The sequence below is a fragment of the Epinephelus fuscoguttatus genome, linkage group LG20 (assembly GCF_011397635.1).
Source record: "Epinephelus fuscoguttatus linkage group LG20, E.fuscoguttatus.final_Chr_v1".
Taxonomy (NCBI): domain Eukaryota; kingdom Metazoa; phylum Chordata; class Actinopteri; order Perciformes; family Serranidae; genus Epinephelus; species Epinephelus fuscoguttatus.
Window position 1 is genome coordinate 38,306,056 of NC_064771.1, and position 27,597 is coordinate 38,333,652.

General features: G+C 40.8%; 1 protein-coding gene across 1 annotated transcript; it reads right to left on the reverse strand.

Moving 5' to 3' along the window:
- Nucleotides 1-27,141, reverse strand: grnb (granulin b). Its single transcript, XM_049563266.1, has 17 exons — nucleotides 27,005-27,141; nucleotides 26,619-26,716; nucleotides 21,177-21,317; nucleotides 20,601-20,741; nucleotides 17,381-17,494; nucleotides 15,078-15,219; nucleotides 14,800-14,909; nucleotides 12,929-13,058; nucleotides 12,722-12,813; nucleotides 11,989-12,139; nucleotides 9,954-10,051; nucleotides 9,301-9,534; nucleotides 6,042-6,278; nucleotides 4,181-4,450; nucleotides 3,854-4,090; nucleotides 3,271-3,528; nucleotides 1-1,820 (listed from the first exon to the last, which is right to left on the reverse strand). Exons 2-17 carry the CDS (start codon nucleotides 26,619-26,621, stop codon nucleotides 1,674-1,676), a joined length of 2,505 nt encoding a protein of 834 aa, XP_049419223.1. The 5' UTR covers nucleotides 26,622-26,716; nucleotides 27,005-27,141; the 3' UTR covers nucleotides 1-1,673.
- Nucleotides 27,142-27,597: the final 456 nt, after the last annotated feature.

Below are 27,597 nucleotides of genomic sequence, written 5' to 3' on the forward strand. Positions count from 1 at the left end.
AAAAAAAAAAAACACTGCTGCTGAGATTCCCAAGCCCCAGAAACTGTAAGATTTGTGAGAAAAGGTTAAATAATAATTACATCATTTTATTTTTTTACCCTGTGCTTCATTTTCCCATAATCCCCCGTCGTATCCCAACTACAACAAAAACAAGAACATCATTTTTTTAAGCTAATCAAGGTCACCTGTCCATCACCACCTTCATCTATCTGTATTATATTCAATTAGTACAAAACCCCAAAGAAACACACACTGAATGAAGCTCTGGTGTCTGTTTAACTATATATTAGAGCTGTAATGATAAGTCAATGAGCTGATCGACAGAAAATGATTTTACCAACTGTTCTGATCATCAAATAATCATTTGAGTCATTTTGTAAGCAAAAAGAAAAGAGTTTCAGTTTCATGTTTCCTAAACGTGAGAATGTGTTGCTTGCTTCCTTTTTATTATACTGTTTGCTGATTATTTTATTTTTTCCTACCACTTTGCACTCTGTCCCTTTGCTGCTGCACATTTAACCACTGTGGGACGAATAAAGAATGATCTCGTCTAATCTGTTCTTTGTCATAAATGATTGAGCCAAATACTCAAATGAAACGAGTGTCCGACAAAGATAATGTGCAAGTATCATACGAGTGAAAAGTGTCTTTATCTGAACCCCTGATGTTTTGGTATCTGTGTTTCATCTTGTGATAAAAAATGATCTGAAGCTAAACTCTGAGGCTGTTCTGTAAATACTCTTCATAGGTAATAAACACTGCAGCTGCTGATTAATCTGTATGAATTTCAGGCTTAAAATAACAACTTCAGTTTAGGTTCAACCCACTTTCGATTCAAACCACACCCGCTCCTGGTATAAACTCCACTCACTCAGATACAGAATGATACAGAATGATACAGATGTACTTGCTCATCCCTAATGATGATAATAAACCTAATAGCTTTGGCTTTTGGACTGTTGGTCCCATAAAACACACTTATACCTAACATACATGAGAATACGTCACCTTGGGCTCTGGGAAGTTTCACAGCGGGGCATGTTTCACTATTTTCAGTTTTCTTTTCTTGACAAATTGATTAATGGAGGAAACAACAGGCAGACTGACCTATAATGAGCGTAATCGTTAGCTGCAGCCTTACTTTATATCTGTGACCCATGTGTAAAGGTTGGTAGGAACCAGTGGGCTCCGGGTCAGAAACTACTGAGACGGACTAAAACGTTGGTTTTAATCTTTTCATAGGATTTGTTGACAATAAGAAAAATACAGAATAATGCCAACGTTATACTTTAAGAGACACAGTAAGTCCTCACTGTGCTGCTCATGCTCGTCTCATCTGCATGTTGAATTTCAGGAAGTGAGCGTGATGATATTTTCTGAGACTCCTGCAAACTGTTTTTGAAGGTAACACAAGCTGAAATGACAAAACAAGTCTGAGTGAATGAGAGGCTGTCACGTCACCTGACCCTACCAAAGTGCTTCTACTTCATCATAACGTCGTCACTGCCACCAGCTCTCCTCCACACCTCCCACCAAAAACACCCAGGAGCGCACAAACTTGATAAAAACACTCCCATGAAGGACAAACAGGAAGTGTTGTCCAGAGACAACATGAGCTGTAGAAGGATGTTGCAGGTCGAGATGGAGGAAGATCAGTGCACCTTTGTGTGCGATTAAAGTCCATGTCGGACAAAGTCTTTCTTTCTGTCCCCAATCAAAGTGTCCCAGGTCAGCTGGGTGTGCAGGGTGCAGCCTCCAGCCGTCAGGTCACAGAAGTATCCTGCAGGACAGCAGCGCTTGGAGTCAGAGCAGCAGACCGCCTGTCAGGAGGAAATGACATCAGTTAGATTAAGATGCTCAGAGTTTGGCTCCTGCTGGGTAACACACAGGGATGAACGTACAGGTGCTTTTCCCCCCGTTTTCCCCCTAGCGATGCTGCGTCCAGCTGTAACTGGGCTGATGTCACCCGGCATGAGTTGGCTGTTTCACAGCTTAAAGGTCCAAATGTCAAAGAAAAAGATAAAAATTCAGAGTGGAACTTAGTATCAGGCTCAAACTGAACATGTTTACATGCACACAAGAAACTGGGTTACTGGGAGAAATCAGCAGAGGCAAGGTGACTAGGTGACAAATGTTCTGCAGAGGAAACTGAATTAATCTGACCTATAGGGACAACTCTCTGTTAGTTTCAATGTACTTGTTTTAATCCATACGTGTAAAGATTTTTGCTTTAATCCTGTTGCTCTGCTGTCACACTGATCCTCTCCCTGTCTGAAACCTTTGGTCATGCACATGCTCACATGTAAAAAGCTGATTAGAAACGCCTTTACACATACAGACTTTATCTGTGCTCATGAAATCAGCGTTTTCCAGGAGAAATCTTGCTGGGAATTTGAAGGTTTTCTCATCCTATACCTCCTTAAAATAAATCTGCCGTGATGTCACATTATGCGAAAGGTTAACCATGGGAGGTTCTACAGATTAGTTTTAGTGAGTTTATGGGCATCCCAAGATTACTGTAACTATTTCATTACGCTCAACAAATTTCCGCGACTTTTCAAGCACTTTCAAGGATTTAACTCAATCTATGACTTTTCCAGGCCTGGAAAACAAGATTGTGGAATTCCATGACTTTTCCAGGCACACTAATCTTGCGCTGTGCCAACGCTGGAGAAAGGTTTGGCTGAAACCATCATGATTCTTCACGAGGGGAAAAACGCTCGAGTTGTTTGTGTTTCATTCTCATCTTGGGCGACACTCAGCCCAGGATGATGATGAAACACAAAATATTGATTTTACATCTGAAACTACATGTCTTGAATTATTTTTGTGAATATTTCCCAGAGTCAAAAATAACGTATTGAACATCAGATCAGACTGATTACTGACAAAACGCAGTGCATCTGTTGGCTGATGAAACATTATGAACAGCTGTTTCTTTATTTAAAGTTGATTTTAACACCACTGTCATGACTCATCTCCATTTCTAATGTGTTTTTCATCAGTTCTATCAATTTCATATCATTCAATTTAATATCTAAGCTGCCAGTTTCCATCCATGCACGTGAGGAACACACTGGAACAAAATCAAACGAAGAGGGACACAGCGTGTTCAGCGAGGCAGAAAACAGCGAAGCTACAGAGCCTCTTTGGATCATGTGACACAGTGTTCACATTGTCCACATTCCTGTGGATGGAGCCAGACGAGGTCTCACTGTAAAACACACATTAAAACAATCAAACATTTAAGTCAGTAAAGTGTGAACGCACCCCGGGTGAGGGGCAGCAGGCCCACTCTGTGGCTGAGACCTTACAGCACGTGTCCTGCTTGGGGCAGCGAAAGACCCCCGTGCTGTCACATGGTACGTCTGTGTCGCCTTCTGTGTCTCTCGGCTCAGACTGTACCACTGTGGTTTGAGGGAGGGTGAGGACGAGCGTGTCGTGGCTCTTCTTCTCACATGTTCCAGTCTGCATGTTGCAGGTGTAGCCCTGAGGGCAGCAGTGCTCGTGATCTGCACAGCAAACCGCCTGCAGAGGAGACGGAACAAGAATCTATAATCTGATGTGAACGCTAGAAGACCTGAGTTTATTCATGTAGTGAAACAGTGAATTCATAATTATTCATCTTAAATGAAAAACGTCTGAAGCAACACCTGCTTGTAGTTTGTTCTTAAATGTGAATCAAATGGTTTGTTAAATGCACTGAAAGGTTACTGTCTGAATTTCAGCCAATTTATTTTGATCTGTTTATTCAAAGATCTTCAAACCCAGCTGAGCTTCATCATCGTAACTAAAATAAATTATTTTACATGAATTTAGCCAAACACAAGTGTGACATCACTGATGTACGGACCTTGACCAGCGGGCAGCAGCCCCACTCTCCCGTCTGCAGTTTACAGCAGGTTGTTCCTGAAGCGCAGCTGCTCTTGTCGTCACATTTAACATCCGTGACGCCGCTCGGCTCGGTGAGGGCGCCCACTTTGGTGAACCAGGGTATGACAACATGGGGTCCCCTTGAGCAGGAGGAGCGGTGAGGCTCACAGGTGTGACCGCTGGGGCAGCAGTGGTTTCCATCACTACAACAGACGGCCTGAAGAACAGCAGACACAACTCTGAATTCTCAAAAACTCACATGTAATTAGCTTTATCTGCGTGTGAGGCTGTTTGAATGACAACGTACCTTCGGCAGAGGGCAGCAGCCCCATTTCTGGGTCTTGTCCATGAAGCAGCAGGTGGTGTCTTTGGGGCAGCTGGTCTGGGCGTCACACATGTTCCTGGCCGGCCCAGTTGGACTGGAAACAGCTCGACTGGGCTCCTTCTGCTTCTGCAGGGCCGGGATCTTCTGCAGCCAGGGCAGGCTGAGGTCACCGGGCTTGTCACACGTCTGTTCAGCCACGTTACACTTGTAGCCTTTGGGGCAGCAGTGCTCACGATCGCTACAGCACACGGCCTGCAGAGAAGAAGATAAAATGGCTCCTTAATGCCACCTGAAGTCTCTGCAAGTGTCTCAGTTTAACAGATGGAGGAGATTTCACGCAACATTACTTTAAATTAATGACACACAAGTCAAAGAATGTGATGATGAAACATTCCTGCTCTGCTTTTGTCCATGAACTCATCTGTTTGGATCGTCAGTAATCAGACAGTTTTGCCTCTTTTAAATCTTTTCCTTCTTTAAATATATTATCATTTCAAAGTTTTCCCAAATGTTCCTCAACACATAAACACATTGAGTCTCCTGAGTGTTTTCATGATACTAAAGGTTTATATTTAGTGCTTCAGTTTTAGTTGCTCCTACTTTGTTTCACAGTTTGATTTATTGGAGGGATAAATAAGAATAATAACCGTGATCCTCAGCCAGTCTGTTTGTTGAAAAGAAGCCAGTCAGACGCACGACTGCAGCATGAATCACACCTCTGACGAGCAGGATGGGAAAAACACGCACATTATTCCAACCTGGAAACATTAACACACTAATCAAAGATTAATTAAATGGCAGCTCCATTACTTTATTGTTTTTAGAGGTTTTTATATCATTCCATTCCTTCACAGGAGTGTTCCTGTATTCAAATCTGAAAATTCAGGGGCAGCAGCGAAACGAATTTTATCCACCTAAAAAATGAGTCACATCTATCACCTTGCCATCAATCAGCCCTGCAAGATGAGGAGCATAAACTGCTGAATCACTCTCTTCAAAGTCACCACACTACTTTTGTTGCTGTCTGACTTTTGAATCCACCTTCTAATGCGAACCTTTGGCTGCGTTGTTGGCATCATCAAGGCCGCATGGAAGTAGGGAGGACAGTGGCGCTTACAGACTGAAACAGACGTGTCTATTTTCATAAATAAAGGGAGTATAAATGAGACTTCACAGGAATGAAAACAAGTTTTTTTGGCTCAACAATCGTAGAAAAGTGAGAGAACACGATAAGACAATTTTCATACTACGATATACTTTGAAACTGGCGTACGGCTGCAACCCCAGTCTGAACAATATGGCATCAAAGATGAGGTAAATTCAGAAAGCTTTAATGTGCAGAACTCTGCAATATAGTGGATGAATACCTCAAAATTTTAATCTGAAAGCAAACTGAATTAAACTGTTGAGAGTTTATTCATTAGTCTTTAGTTAAATGCAAGCGGTGCACGCAGAATCTTAAGCTCTGTGATTGGATGTTCTCTCTGAGTCATAATTAACTCCTCTCCTGCAGTTTGTACGTCCACAGGCTTCGAGTAACTTTGACTTTTTTATTAAAGAACCAGACGGTTTCTAACACAGTTGTTCATCTTTTGTTCTCATGATATAACCAGGAGAGTTTCACATCTAACCGAGATGTGACAGTGTTCCTGCTGTGAGTTATCCAACAGGACTTTTACATCCTGGAAGCTTCAAACAACTCCTCCTGCCTCTATTCCAGCTGACACGTTACGAGAACAAACACACCTACAGCCATCAGAACCTCCAAACACACCAGTGTCATCTGGCCTGCAGAGACACACCTTCACACACTGAACACTCAACAAGCCCTCAAACTGCTGACCTGAGGTAGGGGGCAGCAGGCCCACTGTCCAGAGTCCTTCTTACAGCAGGTGGTGCCTCCTGGACACATGGTCTGCTTGTCACATTTCTCATCCTCCACCTCTGAGGTCAGAGCCGACACCTTCTCCACCCAGCGGAGGGAAGGTAAGAGACCTGACGGGTCGTCACAAGTTTCAGCCTCCATGTTGCAGATGGTGTTGTGAGGGCAGCAGTGGATGTGGTCGTCGCAGCACACCGCCTGGCAGGAACACAGGATATAGAGCATTTATACTGTTTCATAAAGCTTCGCAGCTCAAAAGCAAACACCGTGAAACACCAGAATATTTATTGTTGGCTTATTTTCATGCTTCTTTAAAAAATATTATTACAACATTTTCTTTGCTCTAATAAAAACTGAAAACCTGTGATTGATGTGACTCGTTTAGATGCGATGTGAAACACTAAAAGTTTGAAAGCAGTTGTTTTAAATGGAACTTTCTTTAAAGTAAAGAACAGTTCAGTTAGTTTTTAGTAGTTTGACTGTGATAGCTGACTTGTTTTCATTTTAATGTGAGTTTCAGTCAAAAAACTATTAACTGCTTATCAATAAAAATCTATCATTTATTATTTATTGTTCCATCTGTGAACAATAGGTGCACATGCCTCTCATCACATGTGAAATAATGCTACTGTGATACCCCCGAAGATGAAGAGTAAAAAGCAAGGATTAGAAAAAAATGAGACATGAATGACAACATTTCACAGATAAAAAATATACACAATCAGCTGCCAGTTTATTAGGCACCCTTGGCTAAAACTAATGCGGCCTAAAATATGAAAGTTCTGCGATAAATCCTGCAATAAAATACACATCACAAACTTTATCCTCCACACTGACCATACAGCTGAATCAAAACATCTCTGAAACAGTTACAACACAAACTGAACATTAGACACTTGATGAGAGGAGGATTTACAGCAGGTGAATCTAATAAGTGTCTGCATGGTGTTCTCCTTCTCAGCACCTTTTTCAAAGTGTTCCTAATGAGCAGAGAGTGTATGCAGCCGCTCAGAAAAGGCGCTCCACCCAGTGTCTTTTGTCAGAACGCTGCAACTTTTTTGTGCAGATGCTCCGAGCAAGTTAAAAAAATCTCTGAACTTTACTGTCAATCCCAAGCTGTACGATATAAAAGTCAGACACTGTCACAACAAAAAAGGAAATGCCTATTTGTGGAGGCAGATCCACTCTGAATGTGGAATGTGTGCAGGTGAGTGTTTTTAACACAGCACTCGTCACCCGTGTAGTCAACGCTCTGTTAGCACGATTTTTATGGTTCTGAATCACCAGAGGCCTCAGGATACAACGTTATCACGATACTTTCTTTCTCTATTTAAATATGTCAGGTGCTGTGGATGTTTGCTTTGTTGTCTGATTTTATTTGTTTTTATTTATCGTTTTTAATTCATTGCTCTTATTTGATTATATTACTATTTTTAGTATTTTATTTCTGTTTCTGTGCAGCACTTTGGAGACTTCCGTTTGTAAAATGTGCTATATAAATAAAGTGGATTGGATTGAAATATGCTTGCTGAGTACTGTGATAACATATATTGTGTTTTACTACCTTTTTTCAACTGCAAATTATGATAAATGTGTTCTAAAGCACCTTTCTAGTGTTTTAACCACTCAGAGTGCTTTAACACAACATGTCACATTCACACAGTGGCCAAGGCTTTCATACAAGCTACACAGCTTACACATTCACATGCACTCACAATCTGAAGTTCAGAATCTTGCCTAAGGATATTTTGACATGGGAACTGAAGGAGCCAGGTATCGAACCGCCAATCTTCCCATTAGTGACGACCCACTCTGCCTCCTGAGCCACAGCTGCCTATTACGTCCCCGAAGTAAAACTGTGTTTTCATCAAGATGAAGTTTTCAGTCTGTTAATTTCACTTCAGTCATTTTTATTGCAGCAAAATATATATAGTGGACTGAGAGAGCAAGTGATTTTATTATTCTAGTCGGCTACCAAACGTTTAATTTGTATTTGCTATATCAATAATTTACGGAACAAAAAAAATCAATACTCAGGGCGACCTCTAGCTCAACAGGTAGAGACAGTCCTTTGCATTGGCCTGGGTTCGATTCCAACCCTTTACTGTGTGTCATCCCCATCCTCTCCCACTTTCCTCTCTCTCTCCAGCTGTCCTGCAATAAAGGCAAATGCCTCTAAAAAATAATCTTAAAAAAATAAAATAAAATACTTAGCGTCCCTGTATTAAAATATTGCCAGGCAAAATAACGCAATATTCTAGCCTGGTTCCAGACCATAGACCCCGCCCACTCAACTGAGTAGGCTTGCATCTCTGGTCTGGCATACTGCAATGAATTTGTGATTTATCTCGTCCAAACGATGGACGGACCAATGAACGCCGGGGGTGGGGGCGGGTCTAGTGATTAGCCAATCAGCGCCACGCTGATGTCAAGCTGTGCGCCGGTGGGTAACTGGTGAGGATAGCAACAATGGCGACCGCTACAGATCCTACAGACCACATTAATGATGCTATCGAGGTATTTCGCCACTACTCGCGTTAATGGAGGACCAAATTAAGGAAGCTGCTAAACTGGATTTAACGGCGATGCAGCTGGGCGTGCACGACGATGGAGACATTTTAAACAGGCAATGCTCGCTTGTTTTCAGCACCCCCGAGGCATGGATACTAATGACGTCAGATTCTGGGTGAGTTGTTGATCTCTACTGATTGGTTAGGGAAAAATCAAATTCCCTCCCCCTTGTAAATCGCCTTCAATGGAGGCAGTGTCAGACTGAAGGTTCTGGGAGCTTCAGTCTGACATCACCTGAGTGTCAGACTGAAGCAATATTCCATTATTATATCAATTTTTCCCCACCCCTAGTAGCGTTACATCAGCTAACTAGCTAATGCTAATGTCAAGATATTGCAGTCATGGATACAAAACCCATATGCAGCACTTCATCAAAAAAGTGGGATGGGATGAAGCTCCCTAAAGCCCTGCCAACACTTTTCTGCCAGAGAACAGCACTATATGGACCCACGCCCTAAACTGGGAACTGCGTAACATCATGTCCTGTTAAGTATTAAAATGTTGCATGTTTACAGTGTTCATCATCCTGTTAGTCTGAGGGAAGAAGGTTTTTGTGAGTCACCTCATGGAAAACACGAGTGGCAGACATCAAAAAACGTCCCAAAATTCTGCCGGTCTGAACAGCATCATCACTGTGGTCTAGCGTTACCTGAGGCAGAGGACAGCAGGCCCAGCCTCCACTCGCCGTCTTGCAGCAGGTGGATTTTCCAGGACACGACGTAGACTTGTCACACTTGCTGTTGTCGCTCAGCAAAGGGAAGGCGGGCACTTTGGCGAGCCAGGGCATCACGGTGCTGCCGGAGGGATCGTCACATGTGGAGGCTGCCAGGTTACAAATGGTGCCATGGGGACAACAGTGCACATGGTCCTCACAACACACAGCCTGCAGCCAGGAGAAACAAACATGCTGTTGTATCTGCGTTGTATATTTATCACTGAGTGGCTACTATAATGTGTCTGTGCTAGGAAACTTCTTCCTCCTCCTCCTCCTCCTCCTCCTCCGAGTTGACGTCCACTGATAAATATGAAACTGGAATACGTGCCAAGACTGAATAACAGTTTGCATTAATCATACTGACTTATATTTCTACACACGAATGTCGCAACACAATAAATTTTCCAGCACATTTCTGAGCTGAGATTAGACGCTCCATTTGTTGACAGACAAAAATCAAAACTCCTTAGACGTTAGATGAATCATGAGCTCAGGAAACAAGTCATGTGTTGAGTAATTCAGTGCAGCTGGACAGAGAGCCAAACACACTCAGCCTGTGTGACTCACACACATCAGTATGTTGGTACCTTAGGTAGTGGACAACAGGCCCATTCTCCCTGTGACGATTTACAGCAGGTGTTTCCATCGGCGCACGCCACAGAGTCGTTGCAGGGAACAGCGCCGCCTGAAAGATAAACTTTATTATCAGTAAACACGTGAGCAAACTTTATTTCAAAGAGCAGCATTCCTGTGAGACTGTTGACCAGAACCAGAGATATGGTCTTTTATTAAATGCATTCTTCTTCATCGTTTAAACCGGGCGCCTACTTTACCCACGATGCAGCTGTTGTAAATGTCGCTGTCCCATCACTACTTCTTAATGAAAGCCCAGATGGAGCCAACAGATGGCACCAGAGGGCAGAGTGAAAAGTTTCACACCACAACAACAACAACAACAACAACTATGGAGACTCTGGAGGAGGTCGTAATATATTTATACAGAGGTAGTCTGTGATGCCATTTAATACACTGTGACTGGAGGATGGAGCTCTCTTGTCACGATCTCTCTCTTTTAAAAAGTCTTCGCCGCCCCCTGTGGTCATATCCTGCTTGATCTACGCTACACTGCCCCCATAGTCTCCGGTGGTACTGCTCCCATTTGTCCATATTTGCAAGCATTCAGAAAACGTGCATAAATACGGGCGACATGGACACAGAGTACGGACAGAAGGCTCCGTCCACGTCCCTGTATCTAACACTGAGCATGAATGAGCCCTAATTCTCCCTGGAGCCTCCATCCTGCTCCTGCAGCAGAGATGAGCAGCGAGCTACAGAGGTCTGTAACGTTACATCACTTGAGGACATCTATCAGTGTCACACAGCTTCCTCTGGAGACACAAATGGCTTTAGTCACATTAGGACGGGGCAATATATCAATATTTTATCAGCTAGATATTGTTGGGTATCGTTATTTCGTGTTGTCTTCTCTGAACTGCAAACTGGAGAACATGCAAACTCTGCACAGATGGGCTCCCCAGCACGCTTGCTGTGAGGCGACAATGCTAACCACTGCACCACCGTGCCGCCTCTTTTTGTTTTGCACGTGCGAAATAAAACCTAAATCTAAAGGATTCATATTGAGTTTCTATGCTAAAACTATAAACTGACAGAAAACTAACCAGCAACAAATTTTGATCATCAATTAATAATCTGAATCATTTATAAAGCAGAAACCTTCATTTGTTCCAGCTTCTCAGGTGTGACGATTTACTGCTGGGTCTGCTGCTGAGCTGAAAACTCCTGTTATTTATTTATTTATTGATTTTTAAATATAAATGTCGACCGAACATTTTGTGCCAAACTCAAATTTCAGTTTGTGTATTTATAACTGAAGCCACGGGCTGTGGGAATTTGTGACGCACATCATTCAATATTGTTTGACATTTTAGAGATGAAAGCATAACTCAATGAATCAAATAAATAATCTACAGAATAATCAATAAAGATTAACTGAACTGCTGCAGCTTTTGTTTGATCAGACGAGAAAGCTTTTACTTATTAAATTACTTTATTCTGAGCTTTTACTGCATTTGTTCTTTTTAATTTCATCTATTAAAGTTCTCCTTATTTTAACTGTAATTATATGTATTTTGTTGCACTTTACATCTGTTGGTTTTATGTCATTACATGCATCTTTATAACTTGCTTTTGAAAAGTGCCATATAAATAAAGTTATTATTATTATTTGTTCCTTTTATTAAGGAACATCACGGCAGCATCATGACCAGAAACCGAACAACTACAACACGTCACACAAAAAGTCCTCAGAATAAAATACCTGGAGTGAGTGTGACAAAAAGAAAAACATGTCGTAACATTTAATTCATCACTCTTTGAGGTCTATAAATTATCTGAGAGTCGCTTCCCCTTAAGACTAGATAAAAGGCCCTAAACTTCTCCATGACACAACAGATAACGTTCAGTTCCTGCCCCACATTAGATCAACTCGCTGGAGAAAACAATTTAATGCAAATCAAATAATTAAAAATAAAGAGGGACAGTCAAACACAAGTTCTGCTTTAAGATGGATTTCCCCTGGAGATGAAACCATTGAACTCTGACCTTTGCTCTGCACTGCCACCAGCTCCGTCACAGTGGCAGGGATCTTCATGGTCATGCTGGTCTCTCCGTGGGCGGACATACAGGTGCTGTGGAAGAGGTCACACTGGGTGTCTGCAGGACAGCAGTGGATGTGATCTGAGCAGCAGACGGCCTGGAAGAAAAGAGGACAGTATCTTAATGAACACTGAATTATTGGCTCTCAGCTTCAGACTGAACGATCACTTCAGTTATGTGCAGTTTACAGGTTTGTGTCAGAGCTTCAGTTCATATAAAGCTAATTTATTTATATCGACATAAAACCAATAAAAAGCTGCTGTGATTTGAAGAAAATAATTCTCAAGAGCCCGATCAGGTTTTACAATGTTAACGTAGAACTGAGTGACCTCTGTGTCACAAATATATCTTTTAACCTTTTTTGTAATGACATCTTTTTTTTTTTTACTGTTCTTCTGAGAATTTATTTATGGACGCCAATGTGATAAATAAAAATCCTGTTTCTCACTATTTTGCAACACGAAGTCATCATTTTGATTAAGTGTAAAATATCTTTAATATTTTAATTATTTTATTTAATATTTTATAATTATTTATAATTATCTATAATATTTTTTATAATATTTTATAATTATTTATTATTTTAATATTTTCTATAAAGAGGTTTGGACTGTAGGATCTGTAGCTCCTGGTTTAGTCTGGGCAGTAATGTCTCTCCAGGCTGCTTCAGCTTACTCACATTGGGCAACGGACAGCAGCCATATGTGCCGTTGGTCATCTGGCAGCATGTGGTCTGGTCAGGACACGCTGACTTCTTGTCTGGACACTCGACTGCAGGGACAAGAAGCCAGAACAGAAACACGGTCCAACGATTAATACTTTGTTTCCTGCACATAATTTAATCTCAACAGTTACATCCAGTCCCTCTTCAGTAACATCTGCTTACCGTCATTGGGTACAGCAGCGATCTTCTTCAGCAGGGGCACACTCATCTCTCCAGACTTACAGACCCCATGCTCCAGGTCACATATTGTGTTGCTAGGGCAACAGTGGAGATGATCGCTGCAGCACATGGCCTGCACAGGTTTCAAAATATCAAACATAGAGGGAGCAAAAGAATTAAAGTTTGATATTTTGGCAGTGTAAAAGGATCCATCCAGCCACGTACAGTATTACAGCTTTGATTTCCAACTTCAGTCTCACACCGTAAACCTTTTTTTTATCCTAATAAAGCCGTTAAACCACAGCAACATAAGTTACTATTGCTACATCTTAAATTCACATGCTGAAGTCCTCCCTGTAGGAGGATCTGTGCAGCAGTGTAATGAAATAAAAGTGTGCAACGATCCACTGTGAGGATTTTAAATTAATGAGGTGTAATACAAAAACCACCTGCTAAAAGCAGTGCTTGACTTTGACATTAAAATCTACCGACAAGTAGTTTTTCCAGTATCCTCTGGTGTGATACAGTTACTGGTAATTTGATTCTGTGTCTGGCACCTTGAAGTGTTAGTATGTGGCATGATTAAAACCACAGTACGTAACGTTCTGTTTCACCTGCAGCACAGAAAAGACGTGCACACTGACAAGGCTGTGTGGAAGTAATTTGATATGTGATATAAATGTTTCTGATCTAACAGACAGGTTATTATTTGTGCATCATCCCGTCTCTTCTTTAATCTTGTTATTGAAGTAGTAGGTATTAAAAATTCATGATGTCTTATCCTGCCTTCAAGTCATGTTTAGACCAAGTGCAGCCGAACGTGAATGGCCCAACGACACAAAAACATACGGACAATAATTCAAGCAATTTATTACCTTTAAAAAACAAAACATTATTAACTGGATTTCTCCCTATAATGGTGCCAAGACTGGTGAAATGTTCCCTCTTCACTTCTCTTGGGATATTTCTTATGATAAAGTGGTGTAGTAGGGGGTTTATTCAGGTATACTAAGTTTACCCACCTCCTTTTTTTGGCCGTGCACAGTATATCCACCTATCAGCCAAACAGCTGTCAGAATATATAGAAGTGTAAACCCACTTTCTCCTCAGTAACTCCTCCCATCTACATAGTAATACACCCACCTCCCCAGCTACACCACTGCTTATGATTGTTGTTGAGGATCTTATATTTGTGTTTTGGTCGTACAAACAGAGTCCCAGTGACCAGAAAGGTCATTAGTCGGCAAGATTTCACTGGTCGCTTAGTCACAGAAAAAAAAACAAAAACATGTGAAACTCTGTGAGGAGCTGCACCTTGTCAGAATAAATCCAAACCTATATGACTGGAGCATGTGTGACTTTACTTTGAAAGGACAGACACAGGAAGTGTCCACGCTCAGCAGTCAGACAGGAGTCAGGTTAATTTCCAGAGCTGGTACCTGCGGTTATTCCACAGGCTAGTTAATAACATGTCGGGCAGGAAATCCAAAGTGTGGGATCATTTTGAGAAGGTGAAGGACGAACCCAAGGTGATATGTAAACTCATCTTCATTGGTCGACTACAAACATGACGTATCATGTGAAACATGGAAGTAGCTACATGCCCATTAGCCCACAGCGTCATTAACAGGCGGCTCGCTCAGTGTGTGACGTGCACTTGGAGATAAAATATAGGCCTATATTAATGAAGGTTCATTAGTACGGTTTGTATTTCTCTGTAATGTAGCACAGTGTTAACAATGTTACTGATACTATTCTTTCTCACACCTTCAACTCAAACCACCAAAATATATCATTTCATCATTACAGCAATATCCGAAACATGCAGGAGACTAGTCCACTGATGGACCTAAATGACGACGAGTCATGTGTACCTGTGGGTAGGGGCAGCAGCCGTAGTCTCCACTGGTGAGCAGGCAACATGTGTAACTATCTGGGCAGCTGCTTTTACCCCCAGGACACGTCACTGATCCGACAGCAGAAGCTACAGACACATAAAAATCATTATTAGTCATGAGTTATAAGTACAGTATCATCGGCATATAAAGAAACATGAAGACCAGAGAAAGAAACATCAACAACAGCTGGAATAACTGAAGCACAACTGTGACCTGACATGAGTACATGACCATCTACATGAGGAGTTCCCCACCTGCATTACTGTCCCTTCTCCTGGCAGGCAGTTTCTGCAGCATGGGGAAAGACTCCAGTGAGGGAGACGCACACTTTGAGTGAACAAGATCACAAATTGTTCCCTCGGGACAACAGTGGAGTTTATCCTCACAACACACCGCCTGTACGAGAGAAGAAAATCATTTCAGACAGTCAGGAACACTCATCAGTTTCCTGCAGATAATAAAAGTGTACAGGTGATCCATTTGAACGCTGACAGTTAGAGAGGATTACAAATGTGTGACGAGCAAACCATCATTTAGAATTACCAGATATTATACTTTTGTAATATATGGATTTGTTTGGCTGTGAATATGTGTAGAAATGAGACATAAATCTGTTTTACTATCAAGTTAAATGTCTCTCTTCAACATGAGCACTGTGACCGATGATGCTGTCGAGCGTGTAAAAAACAAACACCATATTTTACCCTGTCACCAAAACAGACAGTGACAGTTTGATGGTGGCGGCTCTTCATTTCTGCTTTAAGTAGTTGGTATTCAGCTGGTATTTCAACAGGCACTGGATAAGAATCACCAACACCAACATTTTAAAGAAGCAACTAAATCTGTAATTTTACTGGATTGTTTTTTACTATGACCTGGGGGTGGGGTGGACTATACGACTTTTCTTGTCTGTCAATATTTTTATGATCGTACCAGTGTGATTGTCGTCGTAAACTAATCTGAATTTAGAGGCAACACTGCTCGTATGTGACACTTTAGACGTCTTTAATTTTAAAAATTCCACATCAGAATTTATTGATATTGTCTGAATGACACTCTGAGGTGGTGTACTGTCATTTTGAAGTAAGACTGGTTGCTGAAATTACATTTGACTAATTATTTACATGACTGAAAGCCAATTTCTCTCTGAAATACAGTTTGCAGGTGTTTTTTTTAAACTATCACTCTTTATAATAATTTAATATTCATTTGTTTTATTAACTTATTTATGTATTTTCATTTATCTATTTATTAATGACTGACTGACTGACTGATTGATTTATTGAATGAATGTGAAAGTTCACTGGAAAGCTGCTTTTATTTTGAAATTAGTTCTTACACTCTGTTACCGTAACACCTTGTACAGAGGTCGTCAACCTTCACTAGCAAAAGAACCATTTTTGCCTAAAATAATTTTAAAGACCTTTCCAGAGCCACTAAACAAATTGAGCATTATAATGAAGGTGACACAGACTATTAAATCTATTTATGATTATGTTTAACCACCAGATGGCACTGCAGTGGGCTATTTATGATTATCAGAAACTTTAACTTGGCAGAGTTGGCGGTTAAAGCAAACAAATCTCTTCACGTGCAATATAATTCTGTTCTTTCCAAAACGTTTCCTTTTTTGGATTTGGAATCCAGAGCAAAGCTAGGGAGCCTCAAGACGAGTGTAGCCACAGCTATTAATCAGTCCATCCAGGATCTCAAGGCAAAAAAATGTTGAATTTACGGCCAATTTTGTCAAAAATTTTGATAAAAATTGCAGCATTTTTATGTGATACTTTGCGGGAAATTGCAGCAATTGACAAAAGGAGAAAAAAAAAAAAGTTTTTTTTTTTTTTTTTTTTAAAATTACTACCTCCAAAAAAATAAGTCATGTAGTCACTTGCTATAATCATACTGAATATTACAAAATAGCTGCACAGGCTTTTATAGTTCTCTTCTTTAGTTTTATTTAATTAGTTTCGAAACATGGTCTCCAATAACGCTGCAAAATATCCTGAGTGAATATTGTCGCTCTCAAACCAGACAGTGTAACTGTACAACATGTCAGCTACATCTTCTGTAAACATAACATTTAATACATTCAACACATATTGTCTGCATTTACACAGTGCACATTCTGTTGTCAATACAGAGCGTTTCTCCACACTGCAGTTCCATTAGCACATTTGATGACGCGTCTGATGACGTTTCAAATGACGTTGCATGTGCAACGACTTCCTGTTGGCCGGAAAATGCGATAAATTCCTGGGACTTCTGAAAAATTGTCAAAGCCGACGGGAGCCACTGGAGAGAGGCTAAAGAGCCACATGTGGCTCCAGATCCGCAGGCTGCCTTCCCTGGTCTATTATATATACACATACCACAAATCAAATCAATTCTAACATTGTGACCAGAGAGTTAGTCCTAGATGATAAAACAGTTTCTTATACAACTGAGCAGCTGGTGGCATCAAACACTAACCAGCAGAGTGTGTAATGTGTTTCCTGGTATGAAGTCATTTTGGGGTTTGTGTTTTAGTGTGTGAGTGTGAGTTCATGTATATCACCTTAGCTAATGGACAGCAGCCCCAGGAGCCGTCAAGAAGCTGGCAGCAAGTGGTGTCATCGGGACACTCAGACTCCTGGTCCGGACAAATGACTGCTTTTAGATTCTCTCCGAGCTGCAGCCACCACACGCCACAGCCCACGCATACCAATGAAGAAAAAAACAAAGACCAACATGTCAGAGACAGGACTGCAAATGTATTTACTTGTGGAAACAGATTTTAGCTTCCTACACTACAAACATAAGCAGTGTAAGATCAGTCCTCATGCCGGATCTATTATTCATGAAAATGCATTTAGTACCACCGTACACCAAAACCACATTAACTTAAAAAACACTGTGAAAAGCGAGCAAGAATAAAACTACTGCGTCCTACGAGAGGCTCCTCAAGACTGTAGAGTTCATTCAATGATTTGTCGATTGAGTGAAGCAAACAGTCAAACATTACCCAGAACTTGTTTTTCAAATTTAGGATATTCTGCTTGTTTTGTCTTGTATGACAGCAAACTAAATATTTTTAGGGATCTGGACTGCTGGTTACAAAACAAACAATCTGAAGACGTCATATTGGGCTTTATCAAACTGTGATGGACATCTTTCAGACTTTTTTGACAATTTCAAGACAAACTGATCACTCAGTCGAGAAAGTAATCGGTGGATTGATTGACAATGAAAATAATAGTTAGTTGCAGACTTAAAAAAAAAAGAAGCTGTTTGTCTTGCTATTTTTATGATGCGGCAAAAATGTTAAATGTATACTGAGAGTGTATATAAAATATTTTATTACTTATATCCTCTTTGAAGAATGACTGAGCTCTGCAGATTCTATGGCTGTTCATAGGTGATTGTTTCCTTTGTGTAAAGTTTATATTTTGGTCTGAAGGTGAGCAACAAAAAAGCTAATAAAAGGAAACGTGCTCAGTAAATGTTATGGCGATCTGAATTTAATGTTTTAAAAGAGGGCTGCGCAATATAGAGAAAATCAAATATCTCAATATTTGACACCTCGATACTGAGATGAAATTGTAAAGCTGACTGTTGGTGCTTTCATGAAATGTTTACAGAATGAGATTTTTGATAAATAATCATCAATAATGTGAATATGATGACTAAGTGTGTACAAATATAAAACAAAGTAATAGAACAGTCTGGTAAGTTCAGAAAATGACATCACTTAACTGTAATGCAGCCTTTAAAACCAGGAAAAGGCAACACTCATGATATAACAATATCCAAAATCTAAGACGACAATTAGTCTCGTCTCACGATATCAATAATATCGATATGTTGCCCAGCCCTAAATTGTAAGTAAGTAAATAGTTATTTATATAGCACCTTTTTTAACGCAGGTTACAAAGTGCTTTACAGTGATATTGGGACACAAAGAAAAGAGGACCCCAAGACCATAAAAGACACATTCAATAACACATACAGACAACACACACACATATACGAGCACAGCGAGCATGCAGTCATCACCCAGAGTACACACTTGAATTTATCAAATGTTATGAGTAAGCTGTTCTAAAAAAGTAGGTTTTTAGGTGTTTTTTGAACCAGTCAACAGACTCAGCTGATCTAATGGAAGTGGGGAGGTTGTTCCAAAGTGTGGATGCCAGTGCAGCAAAAGCACAGTCACCTTTGGGTTTTAGTTTAGTATGTGGTATGGCCAACAGGTTTTGGTTGGAAGACCTAAGTGACCGCTTGGTAGTATATGGGCTTAGCAGCTCGGAAATAAAGGTAGGAGCGAAACCGTGTAAGGCTTTTTGTCAGGGCCAAAAATAAGAATCTCAGTTTTGTCAGAATTTAGCTGAAGAAAGTTGACAGACATCCAGTCCTTCATCGCAGCTTAACAGTTGTGGAGAGTGTTTAGGTTGCTAAGATCATCTGGCTTTACTGAAAAAGATTGCTGAGTGTCATCCGCATAGCAACGATAGAATATACAACCATAACGACTGATTATCTGGACCAAGGGAAGCATATACAATGAGAAAAGAATGGGACCAAGGATTGAGCCCTGGGGCAGCCCATATAACAGCGGAGTGGACGAGGACACATAGTTACCTATGGAGACAGAAAAACGTCTATTTGACAAATATGTCAAAAAATAAACTGTGGCCTGATGGTGGTAGAGGAAAGGTCAGGTGTTCACTAGACAATAAGGAGCTGTGTCTACCAAAGTGTTTTTTAATGAGGCCAGCATATTTTTGTGATGCTTTTGCAATGGGAGCGCCGTTATTTATGCTGCGCTACAAAGGCTGGGAGGGTGGCGAGGTGCTGTGTGTGAATTCTACACTGAGCACTGTTGGTTTGATGTTTTTTCTTCTGAGTGTTGTAAAATGTTCAACTTTGGGTTAAAATGCTGCGCTCGTCTCTGTCACATCAGCTGTTCAGTCCCAGTGGAGGAGGGACAAATACCACAAAGACAAATGGTCACATCTTACATGTACAAGTGCTGAAAAACAACAACAGAGGTGAAATCTGTTAATCAAATATATTAAGTTTCCTCCAGTGAACGCACAGAGACCAGCGGGTCCATCCACTCTCCCTGCATGCTTGAGCCTTTCCCCAGTTCAGACCAAGTACTCCACCTTCTGCTGAAATGAACTTCCGCTGCGTCTCCAAAGCACTTACACGCTCTTAGCTTGTCGTTTCCTGAGGAGCACCTGGCGTTTTAAGCTGAGAAAAAACTCTTTGGTGGACACGGAGCTTTAGGATTCATCCACTTAAAAAATGCTCCATTATGTCGATGATGTTCAATAATATATTTCTATTTCTTACACTTTCCTGAAAGAGCAAAAATGTTTTGACCTTTTTATTTCTGAAATTCTTCACTGCCACGTCTGTCATTTTGTCTCATTTGCACTTTGTACCAATTCTTTATGTGTTAAAAGTACACTTCAATAAAGGACAGCTTATTGTGTGTTTTGTGTTGGATAAGAGTAAAGACAGATAAAGATAAGAATAAACCAAGTGCACATGCAGCAGATCTCCTGGTGTCAAAGCTGCTGTCTGACCTGCTTTCTTCAAAGAAATGTATTTGCATGTCTGAAGGATGACGTCCAGAAAACAATCAGTGGCTGCCAGGACGTAATGCTCCATAGACTGACGGTCGAAGAACAGCTCAAACTTCCTAAAGATCAAGTCTAATGAGCTCAGAGGAGACGGTACACAGAGATATAACACGCCTTTGACTTGATGAAGCCCTTTGTTAGAGTTACCTGAGGGACGAGTGGGGCCTGTTTGGTGGGAACTCGTCTCATCCAGGGCAGAGAAACTGTCTTATTGACACATTTGGCGTGGACGAGATCACAGACCGTCCCTTCATAGCAGCAGTGGAGGTGGTCCGAACAACACTCAGCCTGCAGAGGAATTAAAACAAAAAAGAGGTGTGAGGAATGACAATAGAGTGACATCAGACTTCACTGTGTACACACCTTAAATTCTCCATAAGCTACGTAACATAGACTCCTTCAAACACGCACGCTCTTTATTTAGTCTGTGAACATTCTCAGTTATTGAGGTCACAGTATCTGCAGAGATGTTTGTTAAAGTTTCAGCTGCTCAAACAAGAAATTAAGAAGAAAAGACTGCTGTGACCTCGTGTCAGCTGTCGTCCTGTCGTACAGAAATGTGTTAGAGGCTGTGTCCAAAGTTCTTCTTCCGTGAGGCTAGTGTATTTTTTAAATTCTTTGCAATGGCAGGACTGAGTTTAACTCGACTGTATCAGCAACAAGTGCATTACTGAGCGTCAACCAGTAATTTAATTTAAGACACATAACTGAGCCATAACTCACATGTGGCAGTGGACAGCATCCGTATCCTCCCACACTGTTCTTACAGCAGGTGTTTCTGTCCTCACACATGCCTCCATCAGGACAGACCAGTGCTGAGCTCAGGCCCAGCAGAGCCAGAAACAAGATCCCCATCTGTAGCGTCTGAACACGAGACAAAAGAGGAGAGGAGAGGAGAGGAGAGGAGAGGCTGTCAGCAATGTAGCATGCTGCAACAAAGATCTTAAACTACTGTCAACATCTTCTTATCTTCTTGGTTTCTGCGTTTCTTTCGGGTTGTGAGGAACTATATCATTGTGGGGAGGGATAACAAAGGTAAATATGTGCAGCAGCTCAGCAAGAATTCCTGCTGATAAACTGGATTTCAACACTAAACAAACCCTCATCCTTCCTGTAAAGTTCATGTCCTTTTTTACTCACATCTCTGGCATTCCTCAGCCTAAACAAACACTACATCTTATTTGAGTATTTACACTTAATGCTACTTTATATTTCTGCATCATCACTTGCCAGAGGAATATTGTACATTTTGAAGGGTTGCACAAAGGGAAAAATATGATCCACAGATTAAACTGCCAAAAGAGTATGAGGTAGTTAAAACGAGCCCAATATTGACCAACAACAACACTAAAGTAGCACTTACATATTACTTTAATACTTTAAGTACATCTTGCTGCTTCTTACTTTTTTTTTACTTTTACTTAAGTGAGATTTTAAATGAAGGACTTTGACTTATAATTAAGTATTTCTACCCTGTGGTATTACAACTTTTAACCCCTTTAAACCTGGATTGACATCCATTTTCTTGTGCTGCGTTCAGATGCCTTTTACTAGCATTTAAAACGTTGCAACAAATTGGTTTGATTTCTATAGAAAACACTGAAAAAAGCAATTAGCATTATTAGGAAAGTGTTATTAGAAAATTATCAAAAAACTAGGAAACGTCAGTTTCTTATCAAATATTTAAAGTTATGTTTAGCATGATTTTTACTACTAATTTATTTTTTTTGTGTTTATTTTCAGGTAATATATTTTTTTTTCTTCTTTGGCTTGTTTTCGGTATGTTTTTATGTTCTAAGGTTACTCATTATGATGTTTTAATATCTCTCATTTCTCATTGCCTTCTTCCCATGTTTAAAAAAAAGCAAGCCAATCTGCTCAGGTTTCAAATAGTTAAATAATTTAAATACTTCTTCCACCGTCTCACTGTCTGTCTCTCATGTTTGTAGATAATTTACCCAGCATCAGTGCCGTGTCAGACAGAAATGTTGTAAATAGCTAACCACTGATGGAAGTACTCAGTGGTACTCATAACTTTAACTTAAGAAGAAGCAGAAATAACAAAGTCAAAGTCCTGTATTCACAATTTCACGTAAATAGAAGAAAAAAATTCTTAGCATTAAAAAATGTTCTTAAAGTGCCAGATATAAAAGTGGTCATTAGGCATGCATGATGATGTCAGCATGTCGTCAATATCAGCTGGTATTGACTTTAACATGAACTATCAGAATCAGCTAACACGCTATTTTTTATTTTGCACAATGAATGAATATCACATACATTAAAAAGAACTATATTTCATGTCTCCACCTGCTGGTGGGCCGTCATGATAAGAGTATACATGTATAACATGATGCTAATTCCACCACAGAAGAGACCTGATGACCACTGAAATTAGGTGGGGAAAAAATGGATATATCGGTACTGAAACTGGTTATCAGCCAAATGAGTTGTTACATATCAGCATGTCGGATATCGGCAGAAAATTCAATATGGTGCATGCCTGGCTGGAGGTACTCAGCCGGGCAAACTGTGCAAAGTGATTAATGGTCTGGCTGCTCCTCCATTAAAAGCGCTCCTACAACTGCGCTCAGACAATGGGAGGACAACTAGGATGACTAACAGAAGTGACTGTGCAGTGCAGCACAGATCTACTGAATTTGGTAGATCAGTCTCAGTCTCAAGGGGACCAAGAGGAGGAAGTGGAACCCAAGATCAGCAGTTCAGGAGGCAGAGGCAGCTCTTAGGCATGCAGAGATTGTAGGTAATGTTCAGTTTGGCCAGGGAGACCTGGGGCTTGGCTCAGGCAAAACGGTATGGAATAAAGCAGGTCTCAAAGATAAAAGAAAGCTGGTTGTAGAAGAGATACGTAGACAGGAAGAGATGCTAAGGGGTGCAAAGGTAGTGGCCCAGGCTAAACAGGGACAGTGGTTGAATTGGGAAAGTGTAGAGAAGAGGAAGCTTAGTTGGAGGGACCTGTGGAGTATGGAGGAGAATCGTATTAGATTCCTGGTAGGGGCTACATACGATGTGTTACCAACCCCCCAGAACCTAAAACTGTGGGTAAATGAGGACCCATCATGCCCATTGTGTTCAGGTACTGCAACCTTAAAGCATATTTTGTCAGGCTGTAAAGTTAGCTTGTCACAAGGCCGATATACATAGCGACTTAACCAGGTGTTGAAATGTTTAGCTGCAGGCATCGAAGGGAAACGAAGACAGGTGAATTCAGAAGGTGTTAAGGATAGGAGTTTAGCAATTCAGTTTGTCCGTGAGGGAGAGAAATACAGACGAGATAAGTTAGTAATGAGGTAAGGGTGTGGCCGCCTAGAAGGTGCTTGTGATTGGGAAATGCAAGTAGATTTAGGGGGAAAGCTTGTTGTTCCCCAGGAAATAGTTTGTACTAAGCAGAGGCCTGACTTAGTGTTGTGGTCAGTGAGTCAACAGATAGTTTATTTCACTGAGCTGACAGTTCCTTGGGAAGACTCAGTGGAAGAAGCCTATGAAAGAAAAAAGCTTAGATATGCAGACTGAGGAGCAGAAGCTGAGCAGCGAGGATGGAAGACTAGGATTTGTCCAGTGGAAGTGGGGTGTAGGGGATTCATAGCAAGATCAGCTGTCTCACTCCTGGGGGAACTCGGAGTGCAGGGACAGAGTTTGAGGAAGACAGTGAGGGAAATGTCAGATGAAGCAATTAAATGTAGCCAGTTTATCTATAAGAGAAGAAATAATGTCAGTTGGGGGCCAGCAGGGGGAACTACTAAGCAGGGCACATAACTCCTTGAGATCAGGTGGAGAGATCCACTTCCTCTCAGGAGGAAATCCAGGAAGAGGAAGGTTATTCAAGTGTGGGAGTGGCCTATTTTAATCCATTTTGTTTGAGGCCATGCCTCAAGGTGAGTGTGTTTGCTGATCCTGTAAGTTCATTTATCTCCTTTAACTTTAGCTTATATTGTAGTTATGCTATGTAGCGTGTGAAATAGAGTATGGTGAATGTGCTAGGAAAGGTAGTATCAGCACTGTCTCTACCTGGAGCTTGCATGTACGGAGCCTGGGTTTGGTTGAAGGTGGCAGTGCTGTTTGGGCTGAGAAAGCCATGTGTAAGTAAGGTAAAGGAGGTTATTGGGTTGGTGCGGGGAGCAGTGAGACCTGCCATTAGGGGAGTGTCTCTGGGACGCCAGAGATCACTGTCTAGCCTCCTGGAGGTGTCGTGGGACCAACTAGACGAAACACTGGTGAAAGGAGGTTCCCACCTGATGACCCCAAAGACATGTTAGTTATCACTGCTCACTGGTCTGTATAGTTAAGCCTTGCCATAATAGCTTATCATAGGGCTTAGGAGGTTATTCACTGAGTGCTGATCCTTTCTCCAGAGCACAAACTTCTTGTGTTTATTGGAACTCAGTCCCAGGTGAGATCAGACAGTGCAGCAGCTTTGTTGGTTTTAAATTTAAGATGAAATCACAGCTAATCATGTACCCATCACACATGAACTCAAACACTTGATCTAACATTATGAAATCTTGTGATATCCTAATGTCCGCGGCACTAAAACACCACGGTACATATGTATAACGCTACCTCACGGCACCACTACTGTGGGATAAGTTCAAAGTCCAATCACAAGAGGGTGAGTGTCCATGCACCGTCCAATAACGCTGCGCGCTGGCCACCTGGCACTCAATATGCTGCTGCAGTCATTTGTTTTCCAGTGACATGTCAGGTATTAGCTGAGCTACTGAGTATCTTTGAGCAGTGAAAGTTATTATTTATTTCTTTTTACTTGTAGGTTCGATTTATTTATATATGCTACAGTGGTTTGTTTTCCACAGAGCTCTACGGTGCGAGCATTTTACTCACATTTGAGACTAAAAATAGTTTTGTGTGAGCAAAAGAAATCATTCAGGAGCACGCTGTGCGAGTACAGATTTCAACCAGCAGCAGAAACGAAAGGCGAATCCTGCCGGTTGTGGGTTGAACGGGGGTCACAGATGCCGTATTCCTGTCAAATACATCGGCCATGGTGCTCCGCGGTGCAAGATAACGGCTTACCGGCGACAGAGAAGCCCGGCTCCAGGTCCAATAATTTCCTCTTTGTTGGTGTCATGACTGCCCAGTAGTACCTGAACAGCTGAGCCGTGGCGGCACACAGGTATGTGACGTGTCAGAGGAGAAACGAGCCATTTGTATTTTATTTATTTTATTTTGATCCCCCCTATGTTAATCACTTATTGATGCTGTTTTTGAAGTATGAATAAGTCAATAAATAATTTATTCCATTGAAATATCATTGATGTATTATAGAAAAGTGATTTATCTTTTTATAAATGACAAAAGGCACATCTGCCTCATTTTTGCTGTGGTATCCTGATACCACTCAGAACCATGATACTTTCACTGGTATCATACCGTGGGTCCCAATTTTGGTACTGTGACAACACTAGTGTAAGTGTTGTAGCTGTTGTTGTTGTTGCACTGACTTGATGATGTCTTACTATTGTTATTGCTGAAGCTGTTGTGTCATGAATATGTTCTATTTTGTCACTATGTTTTTATATGATAGTGTCTTTTAGCAGAGAAATTATTCTCTGTTTCCCGCTCAGGGACTACAGATTAAAATGATCTTACAGCTAACTGTGGTTCAGATGCGTAGCTGAGCACTGTCCCTGTTCAATAAATAAATAATACATTTAAACCACATTCAATAGTGATACTACAGTAAAAGTCCTTCATTCAAATTATTTACCTGAGTAAAAGTACATTTATTAGCATTGGAATATGTTCCTAAAGTGCCAGAAGTAAAAGCAGTCATTATGCAGAATGGGTCAACACAGGAATAGTTTCCTTTAGGGATCAATAAAGTTTTATATTTGCCTGTGGTAATACATCATATTTACTTGATTATAATATTTTATATTATCAATCTGAACTTGCTGGGTAATTTCTGTTATCAAATAAATGTATAATATTTCCCTCTAACAGTGGTGCAGCACAAGTATCAGGTAGCAGAAAATGGAAATACTCAAATTAAGTACCTCAACACTGTACTTATGTTTTGTAGCCTACATGAGTAAATGCACTTAGTTACCTTCACCACTGTAGCTAGTTACTATATTAATAATGAGTACAGTTAAACACACGTGTCTAACAGTGATAATACTTTACCATAATTATCAGATGACAGATGATCAGGCAGGATGAGCTCAGTTGTTGTTAACAAACAGCTCTGTGCTGCATCACGTCACCGTTACTCCTCTGACAACCTGAAGAAGAACACAAACACCATTACTCATCACGACACTGCGAATAATACTCTACAGTACTTTAACAAACTCAGCACTTTATCTAATTAAACTGGACACACGAAACTTTTCGCTGAAATTAACGAGCTAACGTCAGAGGAGCAGTTAGCTTCCTTTATAACAAGCTAACCCAAAGGAAAAACAAGTTAGCTTAGCATGCTAGGTGGCTAACAATAAAGCTAGCCGGTTTGAATGACTTCAAGCGGAGACATTTTCTTCTTCGTGGTAAAACAGGTGTGTTTTTCTTACCTGGTCGGTTCGGTGCAAAGACTCCAACCTGTGAACATGTACGAGAGAAGTGTCAGCGGCTCCACAAACACTCAGAGCGACAAAGAAAGACTGTGGGAAGCTGTTTGTGACTCTCAATTCATTACATCACATGACACGGTCACACGTGACGCTGCAGTTTGGTGTTAAAGGGATATTACACCACATCTGACTGTTGCTGCTCACCACACTGAGTATTTATTTATTTATTTATTTATTTATTTATTTATTTAATCTAACAGTAAATATTGACTGTTGACTGACTAAACACCAGAGTTAAAGGTTGTGGTGGAGAGTAACTGAGTACTTTAGCAACACGCTAATGCTGCATATAGTCTGCTGGATATTCAGAAGAAGAAGAAGAAGAAGAGGAAGAAGAAGAGCTCAGTTCAGTGCATTTATCCAAACAGTCTCTCAGTTCTTTTTAGAGCTATTTACTCTGAGTATTTACAATTTCTGCTACTGTACACTCCCAATTCAGCACAGCTCAGAATTAAATGTACTTTTTACTCCACTACATTTATTTAATAACTTTATTTACTTTCCAAATTCAGCTTAAGAATCCAAAACATGAC

Coding starts and splice junctions, on each gene's coding strand:
- grnb (XM_049563266.1), bottom strand. Junction 15,220..17,380: donor GCTGCTGTCCATTAGCTAAG/GTGATATACATG, acceptor TCTCTCGTACAG/GCGGTGTGTTGTGAGGATAA. Junction 3,529..3,853: donor GCTGCTGCCCGCTGGTCAAG/GTCCGTACATCA, acceptor TCTCCTCTGCAG/GCGGTTTGCTGTGCAGATCA.